Below are 24,417 nucleotides of genomic sequence, written 5' to 3' on the forward strand. Positions count from 1 at the left end.
CTGATCGGACTTCCTAAATTGCTTTGTTCTGTCCAAATAATATCCAAGTTGGCGATGAACATCTAAATAATGCAATTTTTGTTCCGCCCTGTTAGAATAATTTGGAAAAAATACAGTGAGATCAATGGATTGGTTTAAATTGGTCTTAGAAGCAACCTTGGGCAAAAAGGATGGGTTGGTTCTCAAGGATACTCTGTCTTTGTGGAAGACCAAATAAGGGGGACGAACACAGGGGGCATGAAGTTCAGACACTCTTCTAGCCGAGGTAATAGCGACTAGAAAAAGTGTCTTCCAAGAAAGAAACTTTAATGAACATGAAGCAGCCGGTTCAAAAGGGGGAAGTATCAAGGATGTCGGCACTAAATTTAGATCCCACTGTGGTGGAGGATCCCTAACAGAGGGTTTAAGAAGGAACACTCCTTTGAGAAAGGCTTTACAAAGTTTGTGGGACATAATGTTGTGGTCTGCAAAGCCGACATGGAAGTTAAAGATTGCAGCCAACTGAACTTTGACTGTGGAAGATGAAGAACCTGAGTGAAAAATTTCCAAAAGGAAATCTAAGACCGACTGAATAGGGGCAGTAAAGGGGTCTATGTTCTTAGATTTTGCCCAAAAAGAGAAGCGTTTCCACTTGCTAGAATAAATCCTCCTGGTAGAGGACTTAAGAGAAGCTACTATGATATCTCTAACGGGGTTAGAGATCATAGGAAGCCTGGCTAAGGAAGGAAGTGGAGCAACCAAGCTGTGAGGTTGAGGGAAGGAACTGACTGGTGCAGTTGACCCAACTGGTGGGTCAGAAGATCTGGAACTGGGTCCAGATGCCAAGGCCGCACCAAAATATGGCGATGAAGGAACGGGAACCAAATTTGTCGAGGCCAGTAAGGGGCAATGAGAATCATTTTGGCTCTCAAGACTGTAGCTTTCTGGAGTACTTGTGGTATCAAAGGAAAGGGAGGAAAAGCGTAAAGAAGTCCCCGGGGCCAATCTTGGGTAACAGCGTCTCTGGGGGGGATGGCCCGGAAGTGGGAAGAGAGAAGAAGTCTGGGCATTTGCTGTTTTGGGGTGTAGCAAAAAGATCGCAACATGGGCGGCCCCACTTCTGAAAAATCTCCTCCACAACGGAATGCTTGAGAGACCACTCGTGAGGCATGAGAATAGCTCTGCTCAATCTGTCCGCTATTATGTTGGTTTTCCCGGGGATATGCATTGCTACCAGAAACCGATGAGAGGAGATCGCCCATTGCCAAAGTCTGAGAGTTTCTCGACACAAGGGATAGGACCGCTTGTTGATGTACCACACGACGGACATGTTGTCCGTGTGAACTGCAATAGTCCCTAAAGGGAGAAAGTCGTTGAGGGCTTGCAACGTTAAAAGCACTGCTCTCATCTCTAGGACATTTATGTGCAGGTGGTATTCGAACGGTTGCCACGTGCCATGAACCATCCTGCCCTGATAATGTCCCCCCCCACCCGATCAGGGAGGCATCCGAAGTAACCGTGGCTACCGGGGTCGGGGGAACAAATGGTCTGCCCTGATGAACTAGAGGAGAGGAAATCCACCAGGATAGATGGTTCTTGCAGGTCTGTGTCACCAGAATCTTGTGACGCATTGGGAAGCTGCTGGAAGGACTATTGGGTGAACAACATCCATTGTAGGAGACGCATGTAAAAGCGGGCCAGAGGAAGAAGTGTTATGGCAGCTGCCCTGAGGCCCAACACTTTCAGGACCAACCTGGCCTGCACCCTGTTGCTGGATAGGATGATCCGAACGTGGTTTTGGATATCTAGGATTCTCTGACTTGTGAGGTTTGCTGACATCCGAGTAGTGTCTAGATTTGCGCCTATAAAGGTAATAGATTGGCAGGGCGACAAGGAAGACTTTTCAAAGTTGACTGAAATTCCTAAGTGACCGCAGATACGTAGAGTGTAATCTCTGGCTTGGAGAAGTTGATGCCTGGTGGTAGCTGAGAGGAGCCAGTCGTCGAGATACGGAAACACCTGGAATCCTTGACGTCTCAGGTGAGCCGTGACCACTGCCATGCATTTGGTGAACACTCTGGGGGCTGTAGTGAGGCCAAAGGGCAGGGCTCTGAATTGAAAATGACTGGTCCCCAGCCGAAAGCGGAGAAAACTTCTGGAGCGTCTGTGAATCTTTATATGATAGTACGCATCCTGAAGGTCTATGGAGCACATCCAGTTGTCTTTGCCCAGAAAGGGCAAAATCGATTGAAGTGTGACCATCCGAAATCTACCGGGTGGAACGTCTGGAAGGGAACCTCTTTGAGGGAAGGGGCTTTCCTCGAAAGGAATCTTGTAACCCTCGGATATGATCGACTGTACCCATTTGTCTTGAGGGAAAGCCAGGCTTCTGAGTACAGCGACAATCTTCCCCCGACTGCCTCAAAGGGTGGGCAGTCGGGCAACACCTCAGGGGTGCTGGAAGGGCTTGCCAGAGAGGCTCTCTGGAGCCCTGGTTCTGCGGACCCCCTCTGCCCCTAGGGCGGCGTCTATTGTTATTACCCCCTCTGCCTCTGGGGGTAAACTGACCACGTGCGTCCGGCGTGACTCCTTGAGATTTTCGGAACCACATCTTCCCCCCTTCTGACCTTTGGAATAAGGCCTGGAAGGGGTGGAGAAACGGACTCCTACGGCAGAAAGGGTCTTGCCGTCCTGCTCGCACCTGGTCAAAGTGTCCTTCACCTGAGGACCAAACAATGTTGACCCATCAAAGGGAGAGTTTGTGAAGGACGCCTTAAAGGGGTCTGCAAAATTACAGAGCTGCATCCAGGACTGACGTCTGAGAGCCACTCCTGTGCCTGCAGCTCTACTCGCCCCATCGGCTGCATAAGAAATGAGCCGCATGGAGGAGTTGGTTATGGAATTAAGGATTCCCAGCTGAGAAGCAATCTTTTCCTGAGCTCCTGCTGCTGAAGGATCCTGTACTACTTCACCTAATTCTTTAAGGATGTCCGTTTGAAGTCTGGTGAAGTGACATAAATAATTCAGCGAACGCATAGCAAAGGTCGCTGAGGAAAACATCCGCTTGCCATACCTGTCCATGGTCCTAGACTCCTTGTTAGGAGGATGGACTGGTACGGAAGGATCTGCAAGTTCCTTCTTGGTGGCGGCCGCCACCACCATGGCATCAACCGGGACACCTTTAGTAAGAAACTGCTTTTCAGCGGGGGCCGTAATAAATTTTGAAGGTCTCCTGGGGACTGGTTCCACCGAATCAGGAGATGCCCACGCCTTTCGAGCTATGACCTCCATGAGAGGGTCGAAAGGCAGACACCCCCAGGAGGTGGAGGGTCGAGATCCAAAAGCCTCCAGGTATACCGATTCATCCTCGGAGGGGTTAATGGAGGGCCAGTTCCCACTCTGTTTCAGGAGCTCTAGGATGTCTGAAAAGGAGACCTCCTCAGAGGGGGATCTTGGGGACCCCACAGATTCATCCAAATCGGTATCCGATGTTGTAGACTCAGGGGAGTCCAAGTGCTTCCTCTTACAGGTCCTCTTATGCGGGGGTTCACCTGAAGGATCAGGAGAAACCTCGGAAGAGGAAGTTCTTCCCAATAGGGAGACCTGGGGCGATGGATCTCTGGGTCCGGGAGCAAGAGAGCGGGAAGAGGTATCTACAGGCACCGTAGAGGGAGGAGCTAAAGGAACCGACTGCTGACTGAGCTCAGGGGCTAGCACACTCCTCATCACTTCGAAGGCTCCCCTCCCAGGGAGGGCTGAGAGATCCTGCTCCGAAGAAACGGGGATCCCTGGTCCCACCGAGAGGGAAGGCTCCGAAGCAGATGTCGGGGCCGAGCTCACCAAGGCCGAAGCCCCGAGAGGGAGAGCGGGGTCGGACAAGGGTCCGATGCCACTCGCCCCCTCGGAACAGACCAGGTAAGTCCGACGCCCGGATCCCCCCAAGGAAGGTCTCAAGGAGGAGATAGGAGTCGAGGACGACAGAGCCGAAAGGTGTGGTATCGGCTCCGAAGCCGCAACAGTCACGGTACCAATAATCTCCGGCTCCGAACTCTGTAGGAGAGTCGAAGGAGGAATCTCAGGAGGGTGTAGAATAGCGGTCGTCTGTTGAGACGGGCTATGGAGCATTTGGGCTAGTGCCTGTGATTTTAATAGCCTACTCACCACTCTCTCTAAATCATGGTCTGATGGCCTGGAAGACCTCGATCGGCTCCGATGGCTCCGCTCCGAAAGCAGGGGGGGGGAGCTGGAGCCGAGTGTATAGATTCCAAAGAAGGAGATCTAGACCTCTTTTTGGACGGAGCCATCGGAGCCGAAGAAACCTTGGCTCCAGGCGGAGCAGATAACTTATCGACTCCGAGCGGAGGCAAAGATATCTCTGCTCCAGCCGGAGCCGAGACATGCTTCGATGCTAGGGTGTTGGCTCCAGCCGACACAGCTGTCGAAGCCAGGGTATCGGAGCCGAACGGCGTCTATACTGAAGCTTCCACTAAGGAAAGATCGGCTCCGGACGGAGCCGATGTCGACTCCGGCGGAGTCTAAACCAAGACCACCGACTTGGACACCGAAGCCTGGGTCTTGGAAGGCTTGGAGGGCTTCCCGGAACAGACCTTGGCCGGGGAGCTCTCAGGGTTAAGGAGACCCCTGAGGATCAATTTATTTCTACGTTCCTGCAGGACTCTCTGGCTAAAGGAATGACAGATAGCACAGGAGTCCTGCAGGTGTAGGGGTCCCAGGCAATAAATACAAGTGTGACCGTCTGTCAGAGACATCTTCTGACAGCACGAGTCACACTTCTTGAAACCTGAGACCCTAGTATCTTTGGACATGTCTAAGTCCTAAATAGCAAATCAGAAGAAAAATACAACAGCACGTAGGGCAATTGCACGGCTCACCAAACATCCAATATAGAACAAAAATACACAGAGCCAGCAAACAGTGTCCAAAGTAATGTAATGAATATTAGGTCATTACAGAAAAAACAAACCGGTTTTGGCAGGAAACCACAGCCTTCATCAGTGTTGGTTACATACACACTAGTGAACAAAGGTATATATACCCCCACATATAAAATCATTATTGATTAATTGAGTTCAATCAGAGATTTTCATTGAGACCAGGTGGGAATAATCCCCCTAGTTTGATTATCCACTTTTTTCTTTAGTATTTAGAATGGAGTGTAAACCAGTTTTGTTTTGCTTACTGCCAACTATTTTATCAATAATAATGAAAGTAAATTTGGCAGAAGCATGTTCTAAATAATGTTTGTACAAAGCATTGTTTAGCCTTTTGTTCTTGATGCTACTGATGTGTTCAGAAATCCTAATTTTGAGTGGTCTAGATGTTTGTCCTACATAAAATGAGCCACAATGACAGGTGGCTAAATAAATGACCCAGTCAGTACTACAGTTTGCAAAAAACCTCAAATCATAAACTACTGGGCAGTTTCTACTTGAAAATTGTTTAGACTTCTTGATCTTGTCGCAATTAATGCAGTGTCCACAAGGATAGCAACCTGTCAGGGGTTCCCCTGTAAGTGTAGTTTGAATGGTATTAGGATCCTGAAGCCTGTGCCCATGTTTAAAATGATTGAAAAAAGAACCCAGATTCTTGCCCTTCCGAAAGGAAAAAAGACATTTATCTGGTATGAAACTGGTGATATCTGGGTCATATTGGAGAATGTTCCAATGTCTGTGCACACTATCTATCAGATTATTAGTATTCCTAGCATATGTGGTCGTAAATCTTAAGATGGAATCTTTGTGCCGTTCATGCTTGTTATATTTGAGCAAATTGTCTCTGTCATAGGACTCAACCGAATTACTGGCAGCTAGAACATACCCCATACCATATCCCCTATTTTTAAATCTATTGATAAGATCCTTCCTGTGAGTTTGATATGAAGAATCATTTGAGCAGATACGCTTGGTTCTGATGAATTGGGATTTGGGGATGTTACGTATGACATGTGGTGGATGAAAACTTGAGGCATGGAGGATAGTATTGTACTCAGGGTGTTTTCTAAAAACCTCAGTGGATAGTGTATTATCAGCTAGCTTGGTCACAGCAACATCCAAAAAGGTAATGTGTTGATAATCATACTGAACAGTAAATACCAGGCCCCAGATGTTATTGTTTAAGTATAAAAGAAATTCCTGTAACAAATGTATTTCACCCGTCCAAACCAACCAGCAATCGTCAAGGTAGCGTCTCCAGATGTCTATATATGGTAAAAATATGTTAGTCGTGGAATCATAAATATGTTGTTCCACGAAAGCCATGAAAAGATCCGCGTAAATGGGGGAAAAAGATGCCCCCATGGCTGTGCCTTTGACTTGCCAGTAACATTTGTCCAAGTAAGAGAAAACATTACTGGTAAGGACCAATCTGGCTGATTCTATCAAAAAGGAATTAAAAGAGGGTGAATATAAATCGGCCTTGTCCAGCCAAAAAGCCAGAGCCTCAAGTCCAGATTCATGTGGAATGTTGGTGTATAGAGCACAAACATCTAAAGTACACAATAACCAATCATCCTCAAGTTGGCTGTCAGAAACAATCTGAAGGAAACTGGTGGTGTCATGTAATCTTGATCTTATCATGCCCAGTAATGGTTTGAGATGTTTGGTAAGGAACAATGAAAGAGGTTCTGTAATATAGCCCCTCCCAGAGACAATTGGTCTGCCTGGAGGGGATAAAAGATCCTTATGAATCTTTGGCAGGAAATATATGTATTGCGTGGATGAATCCTTGACAATAAATTGTTGTGCAGTGTCATGGGTTATGATACATTCATCCCTGGCCCAATGTATAAATTCCTCTATTTGTGTTTGAAACCTAGGTTTAGGATCAATCCCCATCAAGGAATAATATTTAGGATCGGACAACTGTCTGTTAGCCTCTTCGTTATAAGCACACCAGTTCAAGATCACAACTGCACCCCCCTTGTCAGCAGAAATGATGACAATGTTATTGTTATTCTGTAGTTCAAGAATTGCTTCACGTTCAGCTTGGGAAATGTTGTTGGATTTAAATTGAATGTCAGAACCAGAAAAATGAAGGTCATTAAGAACATTTTTTTGAAACTGTTGTACTAATGGATGCATAGGTGGAACAAAAGAGGATTTGTGGTATATAAATCGTTCGTCCATGTCATGCCCAGAATCCCCAAAAAATAACCTTAAGTTCAAAATCCTGCAAAAAGAGGCAACATCCTGAGCCAAAGAATCCTCAGAAACCATGAAGCCTGGCACAAAAGACAACCCTTTATTAAGAACCAACAGATGTGTTGGAGATAATACAAAATCAGATAAATTGAGCACATTGTTATTGAATGAAACATCTAATTCTCCATGACCATTTTCAATAAACTGTCTATATTGGTGATTCTTCCTGTGTTTTCTCCCCCCTCGTTTAATTTTGGACCTAAAGGGACCGTATTTGGATTGCGTTTCGGGGAAGGTGACCTGGATATGCTTGGAAGTTCACAATCTGTACCAGATGAAAATTCTTCAGTGGAAGAAACCTGTTGGTTGCCTGTTTTTTTCAAGATGGACCGAGGTCTTTTCCTCTTGGGGGTTCTCTGAGCCCTAGGGGTGAATCTAACCTGTTTGGTATTGGTTGCAAACGGATTATTACTAAGGTAATCCCCTTCATCCCTCTGGAATTTTTTCAACTTCCTGGTCCGTAATTGTTCTTCTAAAATTTTCAGATCATTAGCTACTTTATTTAACTGTGTGTGAAAAAATGTTTCCCCTTCAAAAGGTTTAAGTTCACCCACAAGCCTTGAAACAGTTTGGATCTCAGAATCAATGATCCTGTCATGAAATTTGGATAGGGTTTCAACAAAAGAAATAGAGGCTTGCTGCTGAATGGCGGACCACTGGTCCATAAGTTCTTGGTCTGGATTAGAGACCAAGGGTTGAATCCGTATTCTCAACCCTCTGGGAGTAATACCCTTTGCCAAATATGCCTTAAATAATTTCGAATGCCAGATATTGGATCGTAATGTTTTAAGATGACCAAATAGATTCTGAAATGCTACTGTGCATTTGGTTTCAGAATTACTCTGATCCATAGTCGAAGTTCTATCAGATAAATTGTGACCAAGACCAAATATCCTCAGGTCCTCCCTGTCGGCGGATAAACCTGATATGAAGGAAGTAAAATCCATATCTGTGGATAGTAACTGACAATATCAGTCAACAACAGATGTTGTACTGAGTCAGTTCAAATGAAGGGGACAATTACAGCCCAAATGGTGAAAAGAATGTGACTGGCTGTGGCCCCTCAAATGAATACTTAGAGATAGTCAATACTGTTGAGATGACCCAGAGTATCCACCAAACAGCATACCAATTAATGTACAATACTATATACCAAACAAACTGTTTCAGGCTTGAAAGGTGAAAAAATGGAATTCAACCACTCAAAAAGAAAGAGGACATGTGAGGATCAATGAAGTGTATGCAAAAATATTGAACACATTGGTTCCACTCAATTAAATTATTGCTTGGGAAATGGTTCTATGTGGAAAACAAATGTTCATTAATATATGCATAAAGAATGCCTAATGATGAATATTCCAACCATGGATATTCTGTATAATATACGTTGACACAAAACCTATACAATTACCTAACACAAATTGTCACCTCACAAATATATCACAGCCATTAATAATCAGTGTGACATACAAAAATGCAAGACCTGTGCAACTGCCTGGTATTTTTTATATGCGGGGGTATATATACCTTTGTTCACTAGTATGTATGTAACCAACACTGATGAAGGCTGTGGTTTCCTGCCGAAACCGGTTTGTTTTTTCTGTAATGACCTAATATTCATTACGTTACTTTGGACACTGTTTGCTGGCTCTGTGTATTTAAGTCCTAAATACACACACACTCAGACAAAAAACTCTAATAAACAAGTTAGAAGTGTAAGAAAAAACTGTAATACACAACACAACACCCACACCTAGGAAATCCTGACAGGAACTGTAAGGGAGGGTAAGGCCTAAGGCCCAAAGATCTAAAACCTAAGAATAAGGAGTTGAAGAAAGGGGTATAGAGCTAAGTGAATATAGGATTCACTAAAAAAGCTATAAAGAAAGAAATTTAGGGAATTGGATCTAAATATCCTGACTAACAACAATATAAAATCACTTACCAGGAGTTGGTAAAAAAAAATGACCTCATTAGCGAAGCGGCAAACGAGATCTGGGTAATTACCACCTTGCATCATGGGATATGGGGCTGCTTCGAGCTGGTAAAAGTGACTCTCGAGCTTATCAAGTGCCGAGTCGGAGCCGAGAATCGGCTCCGAACCCATCCAGCAAGAATGAAGGCGAGATTGACAACTTATCATAAGTACACTCCAAAATGCAAAACAGAAAACAGCCTCCAGTTAAATTTTCTACATTTCTCTTCACCTTAAAAGACAAACACCAAAGTACAGTTATGTACACTTACCATAAATGTAGATGTTAGAGTGTATTCACTGTTGCAGTCATTACATTTGGGTAATCTGCTGGCAGGTTGCCCTCAGTCGGACTGAATTCCAAAGTCTTGGGTCCTGCATCGGTTGCCGTCTTCTCTTCCATGACGTCAGGTTGTCAGGGGTATAAAACATGCAGCAGACACCATTTTCTTCTTGCCCCCAATGTCAGGTGCCCCCCAAAAGGTAGCAATATTATATATATATATATATATATATATATATATATATATATATAATACATGCATCAATATAAACTTTACCTTCATCTACAAGCAAATACACCACATAGGTTGTAGAAGGTAGTGAAGGAAAGAACCTTCAGAATGACAGGGGATGGCGGGAGGGTAACCTGGACTGCAACAGTGAATACACTCTAACATCTATATTTATGGTAAGTGTACACAACTGCACTATGTGCTTCGTGTTTCACTGTTGCAGTCATTACATTTGGCTAAAATCCGAAAGCTATGGTTGGGAGGCTGGAGCTAAACAACATTAGGTGCAGCTATAAGACCCTGTAGAACTGCAGTGGCAAAGCCTGCCCTGAACTTAGAGTAGAGAGGCAAATGGTAATGCTTTGTAAAGGTGTGAACAGAACTCCAAGTAGCAGCCTCTAGAATGTCTTTGGTTGGTACTCCTCCGAAAAAGGCTGCTGAAGTAGCTGCAGCTCTGGTGGAGAGAGACCCAATGCCTTTGGGCACAGGTTTACCATGGTGTAAGTAGCAGAAACGGATGCAGTGGCTTATCCACTTTGAAATTGTCTGCTTTGAAATAGCCTTTCCTTCTGATCCTGCAGCATATGACACTAGTAATTGCTCAGTTTTTCTTTGAGCTTTAGTCCTGCTCAAGTAGAATCTTAGTTGTCTGTGTACGTCCAAGGAATGCAGAATTCTCTCACCTTTGTTCTGCGGATTTGGATAAAAAGTTGGCAGATGAATTGTTTGGTTAAGAGCCACACTGGAAACCACCTTAGGCATAAAAGTAGGATGTGTCCTCAGACACCCTGTCCGGGTAAAATATGATAAAAGGCTCTACAGCCATGAGGGTCTGTAGCTCTGAAACTCTTCTCGCTGAAGTAATTGCTAGTAGCAGAGCCGTCTTCCATGATAAGAACTTCATATCAGCGGTAACAGCTGGTTCAAATGGAGGCAGGGTGAGTTTTTCCAAGACATAATTGACATCCCATGCAGGTAATGGTGATCTTCTAGGGGGCCTTAAATGTTTGGCTCCTCTAAGATACTGCTTTAGTAAAGGATGAGAAAAGATTGGTGGCTGTGTTGTAATGAGCCGAAATGGCAGAGGCATGGATTTTGATTGATGAGAAAGATAGGCCTTTGTCAAGCATCTCAGTTAAGTATTTTAATATCGGAGGAATATTTGGTTCTGCTGTATCAGTTCCTTGTGCTCAATTCCAAGCACAGAATCTCTTCCATTTGTCAGCATAAGATTTTCTAGTACTAGGCCTTCTGGCTTCCAAAATGACATCCATCACAGCTTTACTGAGAGGTGTTGTTTGTATGATTACCTGATTAGCCATGCTGCCAGGTTTAGAGTCTGTAGTTGATTGTGCAGAATCTGATTGTTTTGCTGGGACAGTAGTTGGTGTTTGAGGCAAGGTCCAAGCTGGGTATCGAGACAAGTTCCTTAGGATTGGGTACCAGTATTGGCGGGGCCAGTCCGGGGCAATTAATATCATCTTTAGCTTCTCTTGTCTGACTTTTAGGAGGACCTTGGGTAGAAGAGGCAGAGGAGGAAAGCACAAGTCGATAGTTTTTTCCAACTGAAGGATAGGGCGTCCACTTTCCATGTTTGTCTGTGATAAGTCCTTGTGCAGAATCTTTTCAGTTGATAATTTTGAGGATAGTTTTGAAATAGATCTATGTCTGGACTCACCCATTTCTTTGTTATCATGCTGAAGACTTGTGGATTTAGTTTCCACTCGTGAGGATCCATAAGGTTACTGCTTAAATCATCTGCAAGACCATTTTATTTTCCTGGCAGGAATTGAGCTTGAAGATGTATTTGGTAAGTCAAAGCTGTGTCCCACAATGCCATGGCTAATCTGCAAAGGGGGTAAGAGTGTGTGCCCCATTGCTTGTTTATATACCACATGACTGTGGTGTTGTCAGTCTATCAGTAGATGTCCTGGATGAAGTAAGTTCTTGAAGGCTGTTAGGGCATTTTGAACAGCTAGCATCTCTTTCTGGTTGATATGTAGATACATTTGTTTTGGAGCCCATATGCCCTGAATGCATCTTCCTGCCATGTGCCCCCCCCCAGGCAAAGTCTATGTGTCTGTTAAGGTTTGGCTGGCAGGGGGTAAAGTGAAGGGCCATCCCATATTTTGGTGACAGGCCTTTGCCCACCATAGGAACTCCTGTTGCAGGCAGGGAAGGAGAGGAATCATCGTTTCCAGACAGTGTGAATGTTGACTCCATAAACTTTTTAGGTACCATTGAAGTTTCCTCATATGCAGTCCTGCATATGGAATTAGTAGGATGCAGGATGCCATGAAGCCCAGAGCCTGCAGAATTTGTCTTGCAGAAGACTGGGTTTTTGTTGCCATCAGTTTGAAGTAAGTAGTCAGTTCCCTTTGTCTGGCGTAAGGTAAGCCATCTGGGCAGTTGTATTCAAGCTTGCACCCAGGAAGGTTATCTTTTGAGAGGGTACCAGCTGTGATTTATTTTTGTTTATAGTGTACCCCAAGCATGCTAGAAGCCTTTTCACAAACGCCAGGTGTCGAAGAAGTGTCCTTGGTCTCTGCTTGAATGAGACAGTCGTCCAAGTAAGGATATATTAGTATACTTCTTTGTCTGCAAAATGCAATTACTGGTGCCAGGCACTTAAAGACCCTGGGTGCAGTAGATAAGCCAAAGGGCAGTGCAGAGAATTGGTAATGCATTAAGCCAGACTTGAATCGGAGGTATCTTCTGCACGATTGTCTTATTGGGACATGCAGGTATGCCTCTTTTAGGTCTAAAGTCACCAGCCAAGCACTCTTGCCTAGCATGGGCAGAAGCTGCTGCAAAGTCAGCATTTTGAATTTTGGAATGTCCAGGTGTGTTCAAAATTGACAAATCCAGTATTGGCCGCCAGGCCTTGTCCTTTCTGGGTACCAAGAACAGTAGAGTAAAACCCTTGTCCTTTTTCCTTTTCTGGTACTGGTTGAATGGCCCCCATATCCATGAGGGACGTAACCTGTTTCTGTGCCTCTGCCCACTGATTTTTTGGCAGATCTGGACAACTGTTTGCCATTGGCAGTGTGGGGAAATGTAATATGTATCCCTGTGATACTACGTTTAGTACCCACTTGTCCTGGGTTATTAACTGCCAATTTTGAGCAAAAAGTGCTAATTTTCCCCTTAAGGGTGCTGTCAAAAGATAAGTGCTTGGTGTAGGCACAGGGAAGTCATTGGGACCGTTTTCTGTAGGTTTGCACTTTATCGCCCCCTGATTTGGAGGGAGATGTGCCCCATTGCTTTGACCTGCATGAATCTTGCGCCTGGTATCTGGAACCCTTTGGGCGTCTGGACTTGCCCCTTTGAGCTCTGACACAAGAAAGGACCAATTTTCTGTAGGCCAGTGTCTACTGAATCTTGGTGACTGGCTGCACTTGTAAGTCTTTAACAGTTTGTATAGACTTATCTTTGTCTTCCATTTTCTTTAAAACCTCCTCTGCCTTCATACCAAATAAAGAATTACGCTGTAAAGGTGCATCCAGCAATTTAGCTTTAACTTGATCAGGCAAATTTTGTTCCTTTAACCAGGCATGCCTCCTAATCACAGATCCAGTAACTGCAGCCCTGCAGGAGGCCTCTAAGGAATCAAAACCACATTGCAAAGTATGCTTTCCAACTTATTCATCTGCATGCAATAATGCCTGCAATTCTTTATTTTCTGCACATTCTGAAATCAACATCATTTTCTGTTTCAGAAATCCCATAACATGTTGTTGGTACTTAAGCATGTGAAATTGACAGTTTAAGGCCCTGACTGCCAAGGTTGCAGATGTATAACCCCCCCCCCCCCATCTGTCTAGTGCCCTTGAATCTCTGTCAGAGGGGGTAGGGTTTTTTGCTGTTGAGGCCTTAACTCACTTTGGACATTGTGAAATAGTTCCAGGGACAGCAGCAGGGCTTCTAAATAAAAATTTATGAGAGTCATCTGTCAGGCTTACTGGGAGCCGGAGGTAAGGAGTCAGGGGTCAAGCTTGACTCCGAAAACACATCATCCACTATGTCTAAAACAGGGGGAATGGCTAAAGGCTTGTGCTGAGGGAGAAGGAAATCCCAGAGCCTCTTCTTGACTCTCCCAGTGAAAATGCTCCCTCAAAGTATGCAAGGTTTCTCCAAATGAATAATCCCCTGGAGGAGATGCAGATGGAATAGACTCCTCAGCATCAGAATCCTCATAGGGAGGTATAGATAATTCCTGATCAGAAGAGAAACCTGATCTGAAGATTCATAATCAGTGTCTTGCCTAGGCCTCATCTGGAGGGGAGATGGGTACCCCTGATCAAGGTAATAAGGTCTTCAGCCATTTTGATCATCTGTTTTTTTAGGCATAGAGGCCTGTGCACGTGGCTCAGGCGTCGTTTTTTTAGTTTTACAAGTTGACTTTGCCTTTGGTTTTGCAGCTGTTGTCGGTTTGATATACAAATGTTGAGGTCTGAATACACCCTCAGAAGCCGGTGCCTGCTCAGCGGCTCCAGACCCATCAGAGGGTGATACATCTGTCGGTCCAATACCGTGAGTATCTTGCGGCATGCATGCTGGACACATGGGTGTTGGTAGAGGCCTGCGACTCGAAGGTAGTGGGTATCAGGGGCTGCGAAAGCTCCTCACTGAGTACCGGCGACTGGCTTAGAAGCTTCGTCATCTGTTTTGGATCTAGACTGCCTTTCTGTCCTTTTCTTTGCGTTTTTTTATGTACTTCGGTAGTCAGATTGCTATCCAACGACATTTCTGGGTAGTTAAATCTGTTTCCAAAATATTTTCATGCACAAATATACAGACGTTTAATAGTGCGTTGGTTAAATCTAGCACAAAACCAACAGCCAGGCACGTTGTGATCAGGGCCTAGGCAAGGAATACAGTATAAATGGAAATCCTTACGAGGTATTTGCTTCCCACAAGTAATACAATTATTAACTTTTTCTGACATCGGTAAAAAGCAAGAAAAATGTTTCCCCAACGGGGTACTTAGCTTTAGTGAAGACTTCGGTTCTGAAACTCAAACTCGAATATTTCAGTAGTCAGCCAACTGGCACTTGCCAAATGCTTCTGCTTCGGGTACCGTGCGGCAAGAAAGACTAAAGAAAATGGCGTCAGCTGCATGTTTTATACCCCTGATGACCTGACGCCATGGAAGAGAAGATAGCAACCGACGCAGGACCCAAGACTTTGGAATTCAGACCGACTGAGGGCAACCTGCCAGCAGATTACCCAAATGTAATGACTGCAACAGTGAAACACGAAGAACATCATAAAATACCAAGAAGCCAGTAAAAAAAAAAATTATGAAAAAAATAACTACAGAAGTGCCACTAAGAGCTAGTGAGAGCAGAGGAGCAAGGGTACTCCAATGGTTTCTCTGTTACTCTTTAATAGGACCAATAAAGAATGTAAGGATAGGTTCCATTAGGCTAAATTTTCAGTATGAACTGCAGGGTTGAATAGTTGTGTGAAATGTTACCTCAAAAAAAATTAAGTGCATCTGGAAAACCCACAAGCACTCAGCCTTAATGAGATTCCTGCAGTAATCTCTCACTTGGAGTAAAAGCCAAACTCTTTTATAGAATAGCTTTCCCTCACTAACATTCAGTGTCCCTATCGATGCTCATTTAGAACTCCACATAACCTCTGGACTCAAGTGTCCGTTTATGCCAAAGTCAGTGCATATTAAAAACAGGCTATGCATTCACATGGGTCAGCATAATTTTCTTATCAAGTACTCACACTATTACTACCCATCTGAAAATGAAGGAGCTACTTACTCAGTGCCTGTTAACATTTCCTCAGATTTGCAATCTGATAGCTGCTATACAGACTTAAAATGCAACAAACAGAGATGTTTAGGGTGTGTGTGACAATTAACACACACATATATATATATATATATATATATATATATATATATATATATATATATATATATAAATAATGTATACACACACGCATACACAAGCATTTAATAGTGTAAATTAGAAATATAAGAGAGGAGGGAATAAAAAAAAAAAAAATCTCACATGCTAATCAAAACAAGATCACCACTTCTTCAGCACATCACTTCACAATCATTCAAAGCTTCTAGTCAAGTTTAAAGAATAACATTTCTCACCTCAAGTCCCACACATTTAGCCTGCGGTCAGTGCCACTTGATGCTAAAATGGTTTCATTATGCGGAGACCATTGAACCTACCACAAGAGAAAAACATTTTAAACACCATTTTCAGCTTTATGACCACAACATAATTCAGTAAATTTTAGATTTTCATACTTGGAAGATTTCATCCTTGTGCGACTCAAATGAATGGAGTTTTAATTTCAAGTTTCGCAAATCCCACAGAGCCACAGTCTGTCAATAAATAAAACAAAATTTTCCACCGTCAATGAAACACACAGTTAAACCATGCTTCACTCTTATCAAATGATATACAACTCTCAGGATATACCAATATTATAAATTCCTCATTCTGAAGGCGGTATGGGTCTCCTAAACATTGCTTACATGTGTAGATCTGCAACTGTAGGACTGGGTACATATCTGCTGATTTCACCAGATCCAAACACAGTGAAAGTTTTCAAACATGAGGAAAATAAGTTTAATATGATTTCCTTGTTTAGTTTAGCAGAAGCATCAGTACCAAGCGGAAATGGAAATCAAACCAGAAGTAAATAATCAGGCAGCAACTGATGTGCCAAACAAAGGAAAGAATATAAGGAGGACCAGATGAGGAGGCAAGAAATGTGGAAAAGGCATAAATATAGTTGTAATTACAGGAAACTCTTGGAGCTACCTCTTGTCAATCAGGACCTGAAGCAGTAACGGTTAAGAAGAGGTGAATTTAAACCAAAATATGAAAGATTAATACTGGCAGCCCAGAATACTTGACTACGCACACATTGGTTTTAAAGTCCATTGAACACGTGGGAGAAACAGACAAATGCAGGTTCGATAAACCAGAACTGGAAACAGTCGTACTTCTTGTTGCTGGGTGTGGTACACTAATTTCAAAGGGCCTGTATACTGAAAGTCATTATAATGTAGAAAGACTGTTGCATTGGGGATTGTGCAAACATTTCCAATATTAAAGTAGCTGAGAAGCATTGGAAATGAGAGTCATAAAACATTAGAGAGAATGATGAAGCTTATATCACATGAAATCACCCATTACCAACAGCTCAGAAAATAGATGCGAGAAAACCAGATATAGTAGTGCATGAAAAGACAAAACTAGCATTGATCATTGACATTGCTACACTCTGTGATTTGGATCCACAGACACAGTCATAGAATTCTAGGATTTACAGGCAAAAATGAGGGCTATGTGGAAGGAGGATACCTAAACAGTTCCAACAGTAGTAGGAGCAATGAAGCTCACAAAAAAGAATTTGCAGTCATATTTAGATATACTACTGATGCATGTAACTCCATATGAATTATATGAGTTGTCAATTCTGGGCACATTGTGGGTGCTGCAAGGTGCACTTCTGGCTAACAGACTGAAACGGTATTAATTTAATGAGCTTCAATCATACTTAGACTTAGGAATGGGGTCTATTCCCACCATGGCACTTGAAATCCAAAAGACTTTTGAGAAATTAAACTGGATTAAGCCATCACCATTTGGTTGAACATGTTTCTGCTTTCATGACCAAGGAAAACTAGGACAACAGTGAAGTTATTACAGCTTGCAATGTCCAATACTAACTAATAAGCATTGCTAACAGGTCTAGTAGAACTTTATAAATTATCACACAGATAAGTCTGGCCAGGGACACCCAAACTGATGCAGTTATATTCCTTAATTTTGTTTTTTTCCTGCAACACTATTTTCATTTGCATAATATGAAAAATACTATAACAAATTGGATTGTTTTGCCATTCACTTATAACAGTGCTGAAGTTCCGATATTGTGCGTCTATAATAGCTCTGGCTAAACTGCATGTGAAGGACAGACACTACAGCAACGTCCGAGACAACAGCAACCCTTCATTGCTCAAAACTGACTCTGTACTTGCCAGTTTACCCAAAGTTGCAGGAGGGTACTTCTTGCAATATCTTACCACCCCTTCCATGTCCTGGAATAAACTGCCTCAAGATATTAGAACCCTTACCAATCCAAAACTATTCAAGGCAGTTATCAAAGAACACCTTAGAAGTCACTGGTCCTGCTACTGCATACAACCACCATACACTTTTCTCTCTGCCCTCTTCTCATCCCGCAGTCCAACATTTTCCTACATCACAGTCTCTCTTCTTAACCCTCCTTTTTCCCCTCATCATGTGTACATTCATACTTTAAAACGAATACAAGCTATATAATTACTCCTACCGTTTACAATAAACACATTTCTACCCCTTTTCTCATCCTCTCCCTTCTTTTATCACATTTAAAAGAATCTGTATCTTCCCAACTCATCTCTACCCTATTTGTTGTACCTACTATATTATGCCTTGTATAATAGGACTATCTAATAACTGCAGAAACATGACTATCAACTGTTTAGACTAAATTGTGAATCTTTTGTTTGAACTGAATTGAATTATATTTACATTTTTTTTTTCATGCATTTTGATGGAGCTTTTCTCCCTGGGTCTCTGCTGAAAAAGGGCTTCCTGCCCAATCAGACTAACCTGATCAACAAATGTAAAATAAAAATAAATAAATAAAATCAAGGACCATAACTGTGACCAATAGAGGAACAGAAGTACAAGTGTAAATAGGGGAACGTATGCAGAGTCAATGACTGCAGTACCTCAGTTTTCCAACAACTCAGTATGTATACATACAAAGGAATAAGAAACCGGCTGCCCAAAGAAAGAGGATGGAATACGTCAGGAAGTGAAGAAAGCAGGAATCTCCTTATTCTAACTTCACTCAAACATCTATTACTATTTTGAGTTTCTTAAACAACTGTACTACAATCACAAGAACCACTTTTCATTAAGGACAGAAACAGAAATGAAGTGACTAGTGCCTGAACACAGCCTAGGGTGGGGGAAGCTAGAATGTCTGCAAGAATACAGCGGCAAACCTAACCCCACTTTTAGAAAGGGATTCAAGCTTAGAATCTTGTTAATGCATGGATGACTTGAAAGTGGTCTGGTGTATTACCCGAGTTTATTCTACTAGAGCAGTAACCTCTACAGTAGTTTATGTGACCTTATTAGGACTTCCCATGGTAATCGCAGTACAAAACAATACAATTTGCAAGTCACTAACAAAGGGTTTGTTTTGACACTAGTATGCACATTACTTTGGGTTGCAAGAATAGCCAAGGAAAAAAAGACTGATCTGAATTCCTAAAGTCTGATTCTAGCGAGGAAGCACCTGAGTTGCCTATGCAGATCAGGTGAATACAAAATCCTCTCTTCTCTGCCCTGTGATTTAGGGGAAAGGCACATCTTGTTCTGAAGCGGTTTCAGAATTTAGTCCTGAAACAGATTAATAACTGGTTATTAGGGACAGCTACCCTGTCCTGATGAAAATGGTCCAAGTTGCAATGCTATGATACACTTGACTCAAATGTGTTTTTTTTTTTTTTTTTTTTTTTTTAATTCAGTCGGTGACATTTGTAAGGTATATTTAAGCTTTGTAAATTACGTTAACAGAAATCTGTACTGTGAACTTCCACTGCATTTATAAGATTACCTAGAGTGATGGATAAACGTAAAGTTGTGTAAGTAAACTTACCATTACAGTATATGTTCCATTAGATCACTGCTGGAGTAGCCTAACAGCCTGCACTAGCCAGCCTAGCAGAGCTCTGGGTGCCTTCCCTGTATTTCACCTGCCAGGAGCTCTACATAAAAAACAGTTGGTGTACAAAAACCTTCAGAGCAATTTTTGCCTGCGAAACAGAAGCCTGAAAACCTGTTCTAGAAATCTAGAACTATATACAAAAAGGTAAAAACCCCACCCTGGCAACACAAAAAGAACACCAGCAAGACAAAGGGGGAAGGAGGGACTACAGCAACAGCGATTTATCAGAAAATACAGTTGTGCCCCACTTACCATAATTGTAGATGTTAGAGTAGATCAATGTTACAGTACTAATTCTTGAGTCTTGTCATCCCTAGCCGATGGACATCCAGAGACCAATGTCCAGATGTCAGGGTAAAAGGACATCGGTCAGCACCATTTCAGGTCAAAGCAGCAGTGAACAAGCAGTCTGATGCCTGTGGACAGCACAACCTCCCCGACTGTCTGAATTTTATTAAGGAGAAGGAAAAAACACGGGAAACAGAGATAAGACTATGGAAATAAGAGGACTACCTGCAAAAAAAATCTGCTACTCCTTGCATCCAGCAAGAAGAGAAGTGGTCAGCAGGCACACGGAATGGAGGATGGGAGTTATGTACTACAATACTGACTTACTCAAACATCTACAATTACAGTAAAGTGTGACACAACTGTACTATGTTATTTGCAGTCAATGTTGCAGTACTGATTCCTGGGAGGACTCCCAAAGCTAACAAATGGGTGGCAGGTTACATGCAAAACCCTAGGAAATAAGGTTTTGCAGGACTGCAGTAGCAAAACCTGCTCTAGCCCTGGAGACGTTGCCTAGTTTATAGTGTTTTGTAAAAGTTTGCACAGAGTTTCATTAATATGCCCTCAGGTAAATATTGTCCAGTGTGAGTAACAGAACTTAATTCAGTTTGATATCCATTTTGAAATGGTTTATTTGGAAACAGGCTTGTCCTTGTTTACCCTCTGAGAAAGCCACCAATAAGTGCTCTGCTCTGTCAGGGTTTTTTTTTCTGTCTAGACAGTACCTAGTACCTTGTCCTATCTGTGCACATCTAGGGAGTGGAGGACTTGCTCTACCTGTTATGTGGATTTGGGAAGACAACTTGTAAGTGGATAGCCTGGTTTAGAATAAGTTCTGATACCCCCCTTAGGCATAAACGATGCACTGGTTCTAAGAATGACCCTGCCCTTTAAAGACAGTGAAAGGTTCTTTACACTTTAGGGCTTGTAGCTCAAACTCTGATATGACAGTTATAGGAAAATAGGAAAACTGCTCTTCAGGTGAGCACCTTTAGAGCGGCAGTAGAAGCAGAGTCAAAAAGGGGGGGGGGGGCAAGATTACTTTTTCTAAATTTATATCCTATGCAGGAATAGTTTCCTTCTGGGTGGTCTCAAGTGAAGCACCTCTTAAAAATTTATGGTGGGGTATGAAAAGAAGTGGAGCATTAAGCAGGCAAGCTGACATGGCAAATGCATGTATCTTAATGCTGGAATAGTAAAGTCCTTGTCTAAAGAGGCCAGAGGCCTGACAGGTACAGTAAGACTAAGCTAATATCTGTCGGAGAAGGGTTGTCATTTTTACTGTGACACCAGGTGTGAAAGCTTTTCCATTTTGCCAGGTTTGATTTCCTGGTATTAAGTTTCCTTGCTTCCTGAACAGAAACATGTTCTTGGGTAAGATGCATTCCTTGGTGGCAAAACCCAATCCTCCAAGTTGCCAACTGGAGGGTGACTAGGTGGGGGTGGAAAACAGTTCCCTTGGTTTAGCTGAGGAGATCTACTTCCTGAAGTAGAGTGCAGAATCTTTCCTCACCAAGTGGCAAGAGAAGGGAGAAATTTAAGTTATGTAATCACCATAACACTCGATCTGTGTTGTCTGCCTGGTTCAATCTGTGGGACTTCTGATCAGATACCTGCCAATTTGAAAATCTTTACCTTGTTGAGCTCTGTCTCCCTTACCCACAACTTCCCACTCCAACTCTTCAGATAAGAGTTTCCTCCACAAGAGGAAAAAAAACGATGAAACGTATGCAACTGGGAATGTATCCCTCAACTTGGAATGACAACTAAGGGGAATGCAAGACTCCAAAAGGCGAAATAAATGACCTTCAATGTCTGGTCATCGCAGGAGGAAAGACTTGCCATGTCAGGAATAAAGCGGGGGGGCAGGAGGCCGGGCAGGCAGGTTGAACCAGGAGGAGACTGACTACACGGATCTATTGTTATGGCGAGTACATAGTTTTTGCATCCCATTTTGTCTGCTCTGTCTGGCTTCAACCTGTGGGACAGAGTCCTCAGCCATGAACACTCCTTGGGAGGAACTAAGGAAGGATATTGCGCAAAACTGTGGACCCAAAGGAAGCCTTGGACCTAGAGTGAATGTCCAGCTAATAATCTGAAAAGTGTGGTGACCCAGCCAAGTAGCAGCAGCACAAATCACCCACAGGTACTCCAGAAAGGAAAGCTGTAGAAGTAGCTACAGCCCTTGTTGAATAACCTTTAGGCTTATGTAGAAGAGATGCAAACTGACAGCCACTTAAGACAGTTAATTTAGACACAGGAGAATCCAGCCTGGATTTGGAAAAGGAGACAAACTGACTTGATTTTTTTGAATGAGAAAGCCACCAATTATTGGTACAGTCAAGACAGAATCTTAATTGTCTATGTACATCCAGACAATGGAGAAAATATTTGTCTTTGTTGGAAAAATTTGGAAAAGAAATAGGAAGATGAATGGAACTGTTAAGTTTGTTCTTGGAAGCTTGTCTTTATGGAAAACCAGATAAGGGGGTGAAGAATCAAGCTCTTGCAACTCAGAAACCCTTCTTGTGGAGGTAATCAACAAATCCAAGATAAAACCTTCAAATCCAGAGAGGCTGAAGGATCAAATGGAAGCCCAGCTAGAAACTATAGAACAAAGGGTAGATCCCACGGAGGGACCAGACCATGTACTGGGAAGAAGTGGGAAGGTACCTTTTGAGAAATGCTTTGGAAATCTTGAAAGAAGCCAAAGGTAGACTATCCCTACCAATGTGAAAATTAGACATGTTCGCTAAACTGTACTTTGACATTAGAAAAATCAGAACCTGAACTAAACAACTTGGCAGAAAATCCAAAATGGATTCCACAGGGGCAGAGAAAGGGTAGAGTCCCTGAGCCTCCACCCACAGAACAAACCTTCTCCTCTTACTGGCATATTTTTCTAGTGGAAACCTTCTGAGAAGATGACAACATATGAACTGCCTGTGAAAGCTTGGGATTTCTGGCCATCAAGAGGAAGTACAGTTGTGTACACCGAGCATAAATGTAGATGTTGCAGTCCTTACATTTGGGTTATCTGCTTGCAGATAGCCCTCAGTCGGCCTGATTAACAAAGTCTTGGGTCCTTCATTGGCTGCTGTCCCTTCTTCCATGACACAGGTCAACAGGGGTATAAAACATGCAGCCAACGCCACTGCATCAGTTTTTCTTTCCCCACATGTCAGGTGCCCCCTAATGGGAAGCAATTAAATGTAAAAGTACAAAGATATACCTCCAACAAAAAAGCAAATACACCAAAAAGGCTTTTAAACATAGTAAAGGGAAGTAGCGGTATAGTAAAAAGTTAGGGGGGCTGGAGGGAGGGTAACCAGGACTGCAACAGTGAATACACTCAAACATCTACATTTATGGTAAGTGTACACAACTGTACTATGTTCTTTGTGTTTCACTGTTGCAGTCATTACATTTGAGTAGATTCCCAAAGCTATGGTTGGGAGGAGGAATTTAGATAGCATTAGGGCCAGCTATAAGGCCCTGCAAGACTGCAATGGCAAAGCCAGCTCTTAATTTAGAGAAAATTGGCAAATAATAATGCTTGGTGAAAGTATGTACAGAACTCCAGGTAGCAGCTTCTAGGATGTCCCTGGTAGGGAAGCCTCTGAGAAAGGCTGTAGAAGTAGATGCAGCCCTGGTGGAGTAAAGTCTGATCCCCTGGGGGATAGGTTTTCCCTGGTGCTTATAGCAGAAATGAATGCAATGGCTTATCCATTTAGAAATGGTTTGCTTTGAAATAGCCTTCCCCTCTGCCCCTGCAGCAAATGCCACCAGCAGTTGTTCAGATTTCCTTTGAGGTTTAGTCCTGTCCAAGTAGGATCTAAGTTGTCTGTGCACATCTAAGGAATGCAGTATCCGTTCCCCTTCATTCTGTGGATTGGGAAAGAAGGTTGGCAAATGAGTGGACTGATTGGACTGATTAAGAGCCATACTGGATACCACCTTGGGCATTAAGGATGGATTGGTCCTGAGGGACATCCTGTCCGCATGAAAGATGATGAAAGGCTCCACTGCCATAAGGGCCTGTAATTCAGATACCCTTCTAGCTGAAGTGATTGCTAAAAGGAAAGCTGTTTTCCAAGAATTAAATTTTAAGCCTGCAGTAGTAGCTGGCTCGAAAGGAGGTAGAGTGAGTTTCTCCAAGACAAAGTTAAGGTCCCAGGCTGGGGTTGGAGCTCTCCTGGGTGGTCTCAAATTTTTGGCCCCTCTGAGGAACTGCTTTGAGCAGTGGATGAGAGAAGAGGGGAGGTTCTGTGTTATAATGAGCCAAAATGGTTGAGGCGTGGATTTTAATGGAGGAAAAAGACCGGCCCTTGTGAAGCATCTCGGTTAAGTATTGTAAAATCGGAGGCAAATTGGGAGCTGCTGTGCTCATCCCTTGAGATTGGTTCCAGGCACAGAATCTTTTCCATTTTTCAGCATAAAATTTTCTAGTACTAGGCCTCCTTGCCTCTAAAATTATATCCATCACAGGTTTGCTGAGGGATGGTAAAGGAGAGATTAAGTAATTAGCCAAGCTGCAAGGTTCAGTGTCAGAAGCTGAAGGTGCAGAATCTGGTTCTCCTGCTGAGACAGCAGGGAAGGAATCTGAGGCAGGTGCCTTGGAGATAACCATGACACTGCGCAGGAGGGGTTGCCACTGTTGGCA

General features: G+C 43.1%; 1 protein-coding gene across 2 annotated transcripts in view; it reads right to left on the bottom strand.

The window, feature by feature from the left end:
- Positions 1–24,417, bottom strand: part of RBBP7 (RB binding protein 7, chromatin remodeling factor) — a 917,024-nt gene that overhangs the window by 372,582 nt on the left and 520,025 nt on the right. For both annotated transcript variants that reach the window (XM_044073050.1, XM_044073051.1), the window contains exons 8-9: positions 15,973–16,050; positions 15,814–15,890 (exon numbers count right to left, since the gene is read on the bottom strand). In XM_044073050.1, coding sequence (XP_043928985.1) covers positions 15,814–15,890; positions 15,973–16,050 — 155 coding nt within the window. The remainder of the gene's footprint in view (positions 1–15,813; positions 15,891–15,972; positions 16,051–24,417) is intronic.

Source organism: Protopterus annectens, chromosome 5.part1 (assembly GCF_019279795.1).
Source record: "Protopterus annectens isolate FY-2018-M chromosome 5.part1, PAN1.0, whole genome shotgun sequence".
NCBI lineage: Eukaryota > Metazoa > Chordata > Ceratodontiformes > Protopteridae > Protopterus > Protopterus annectens.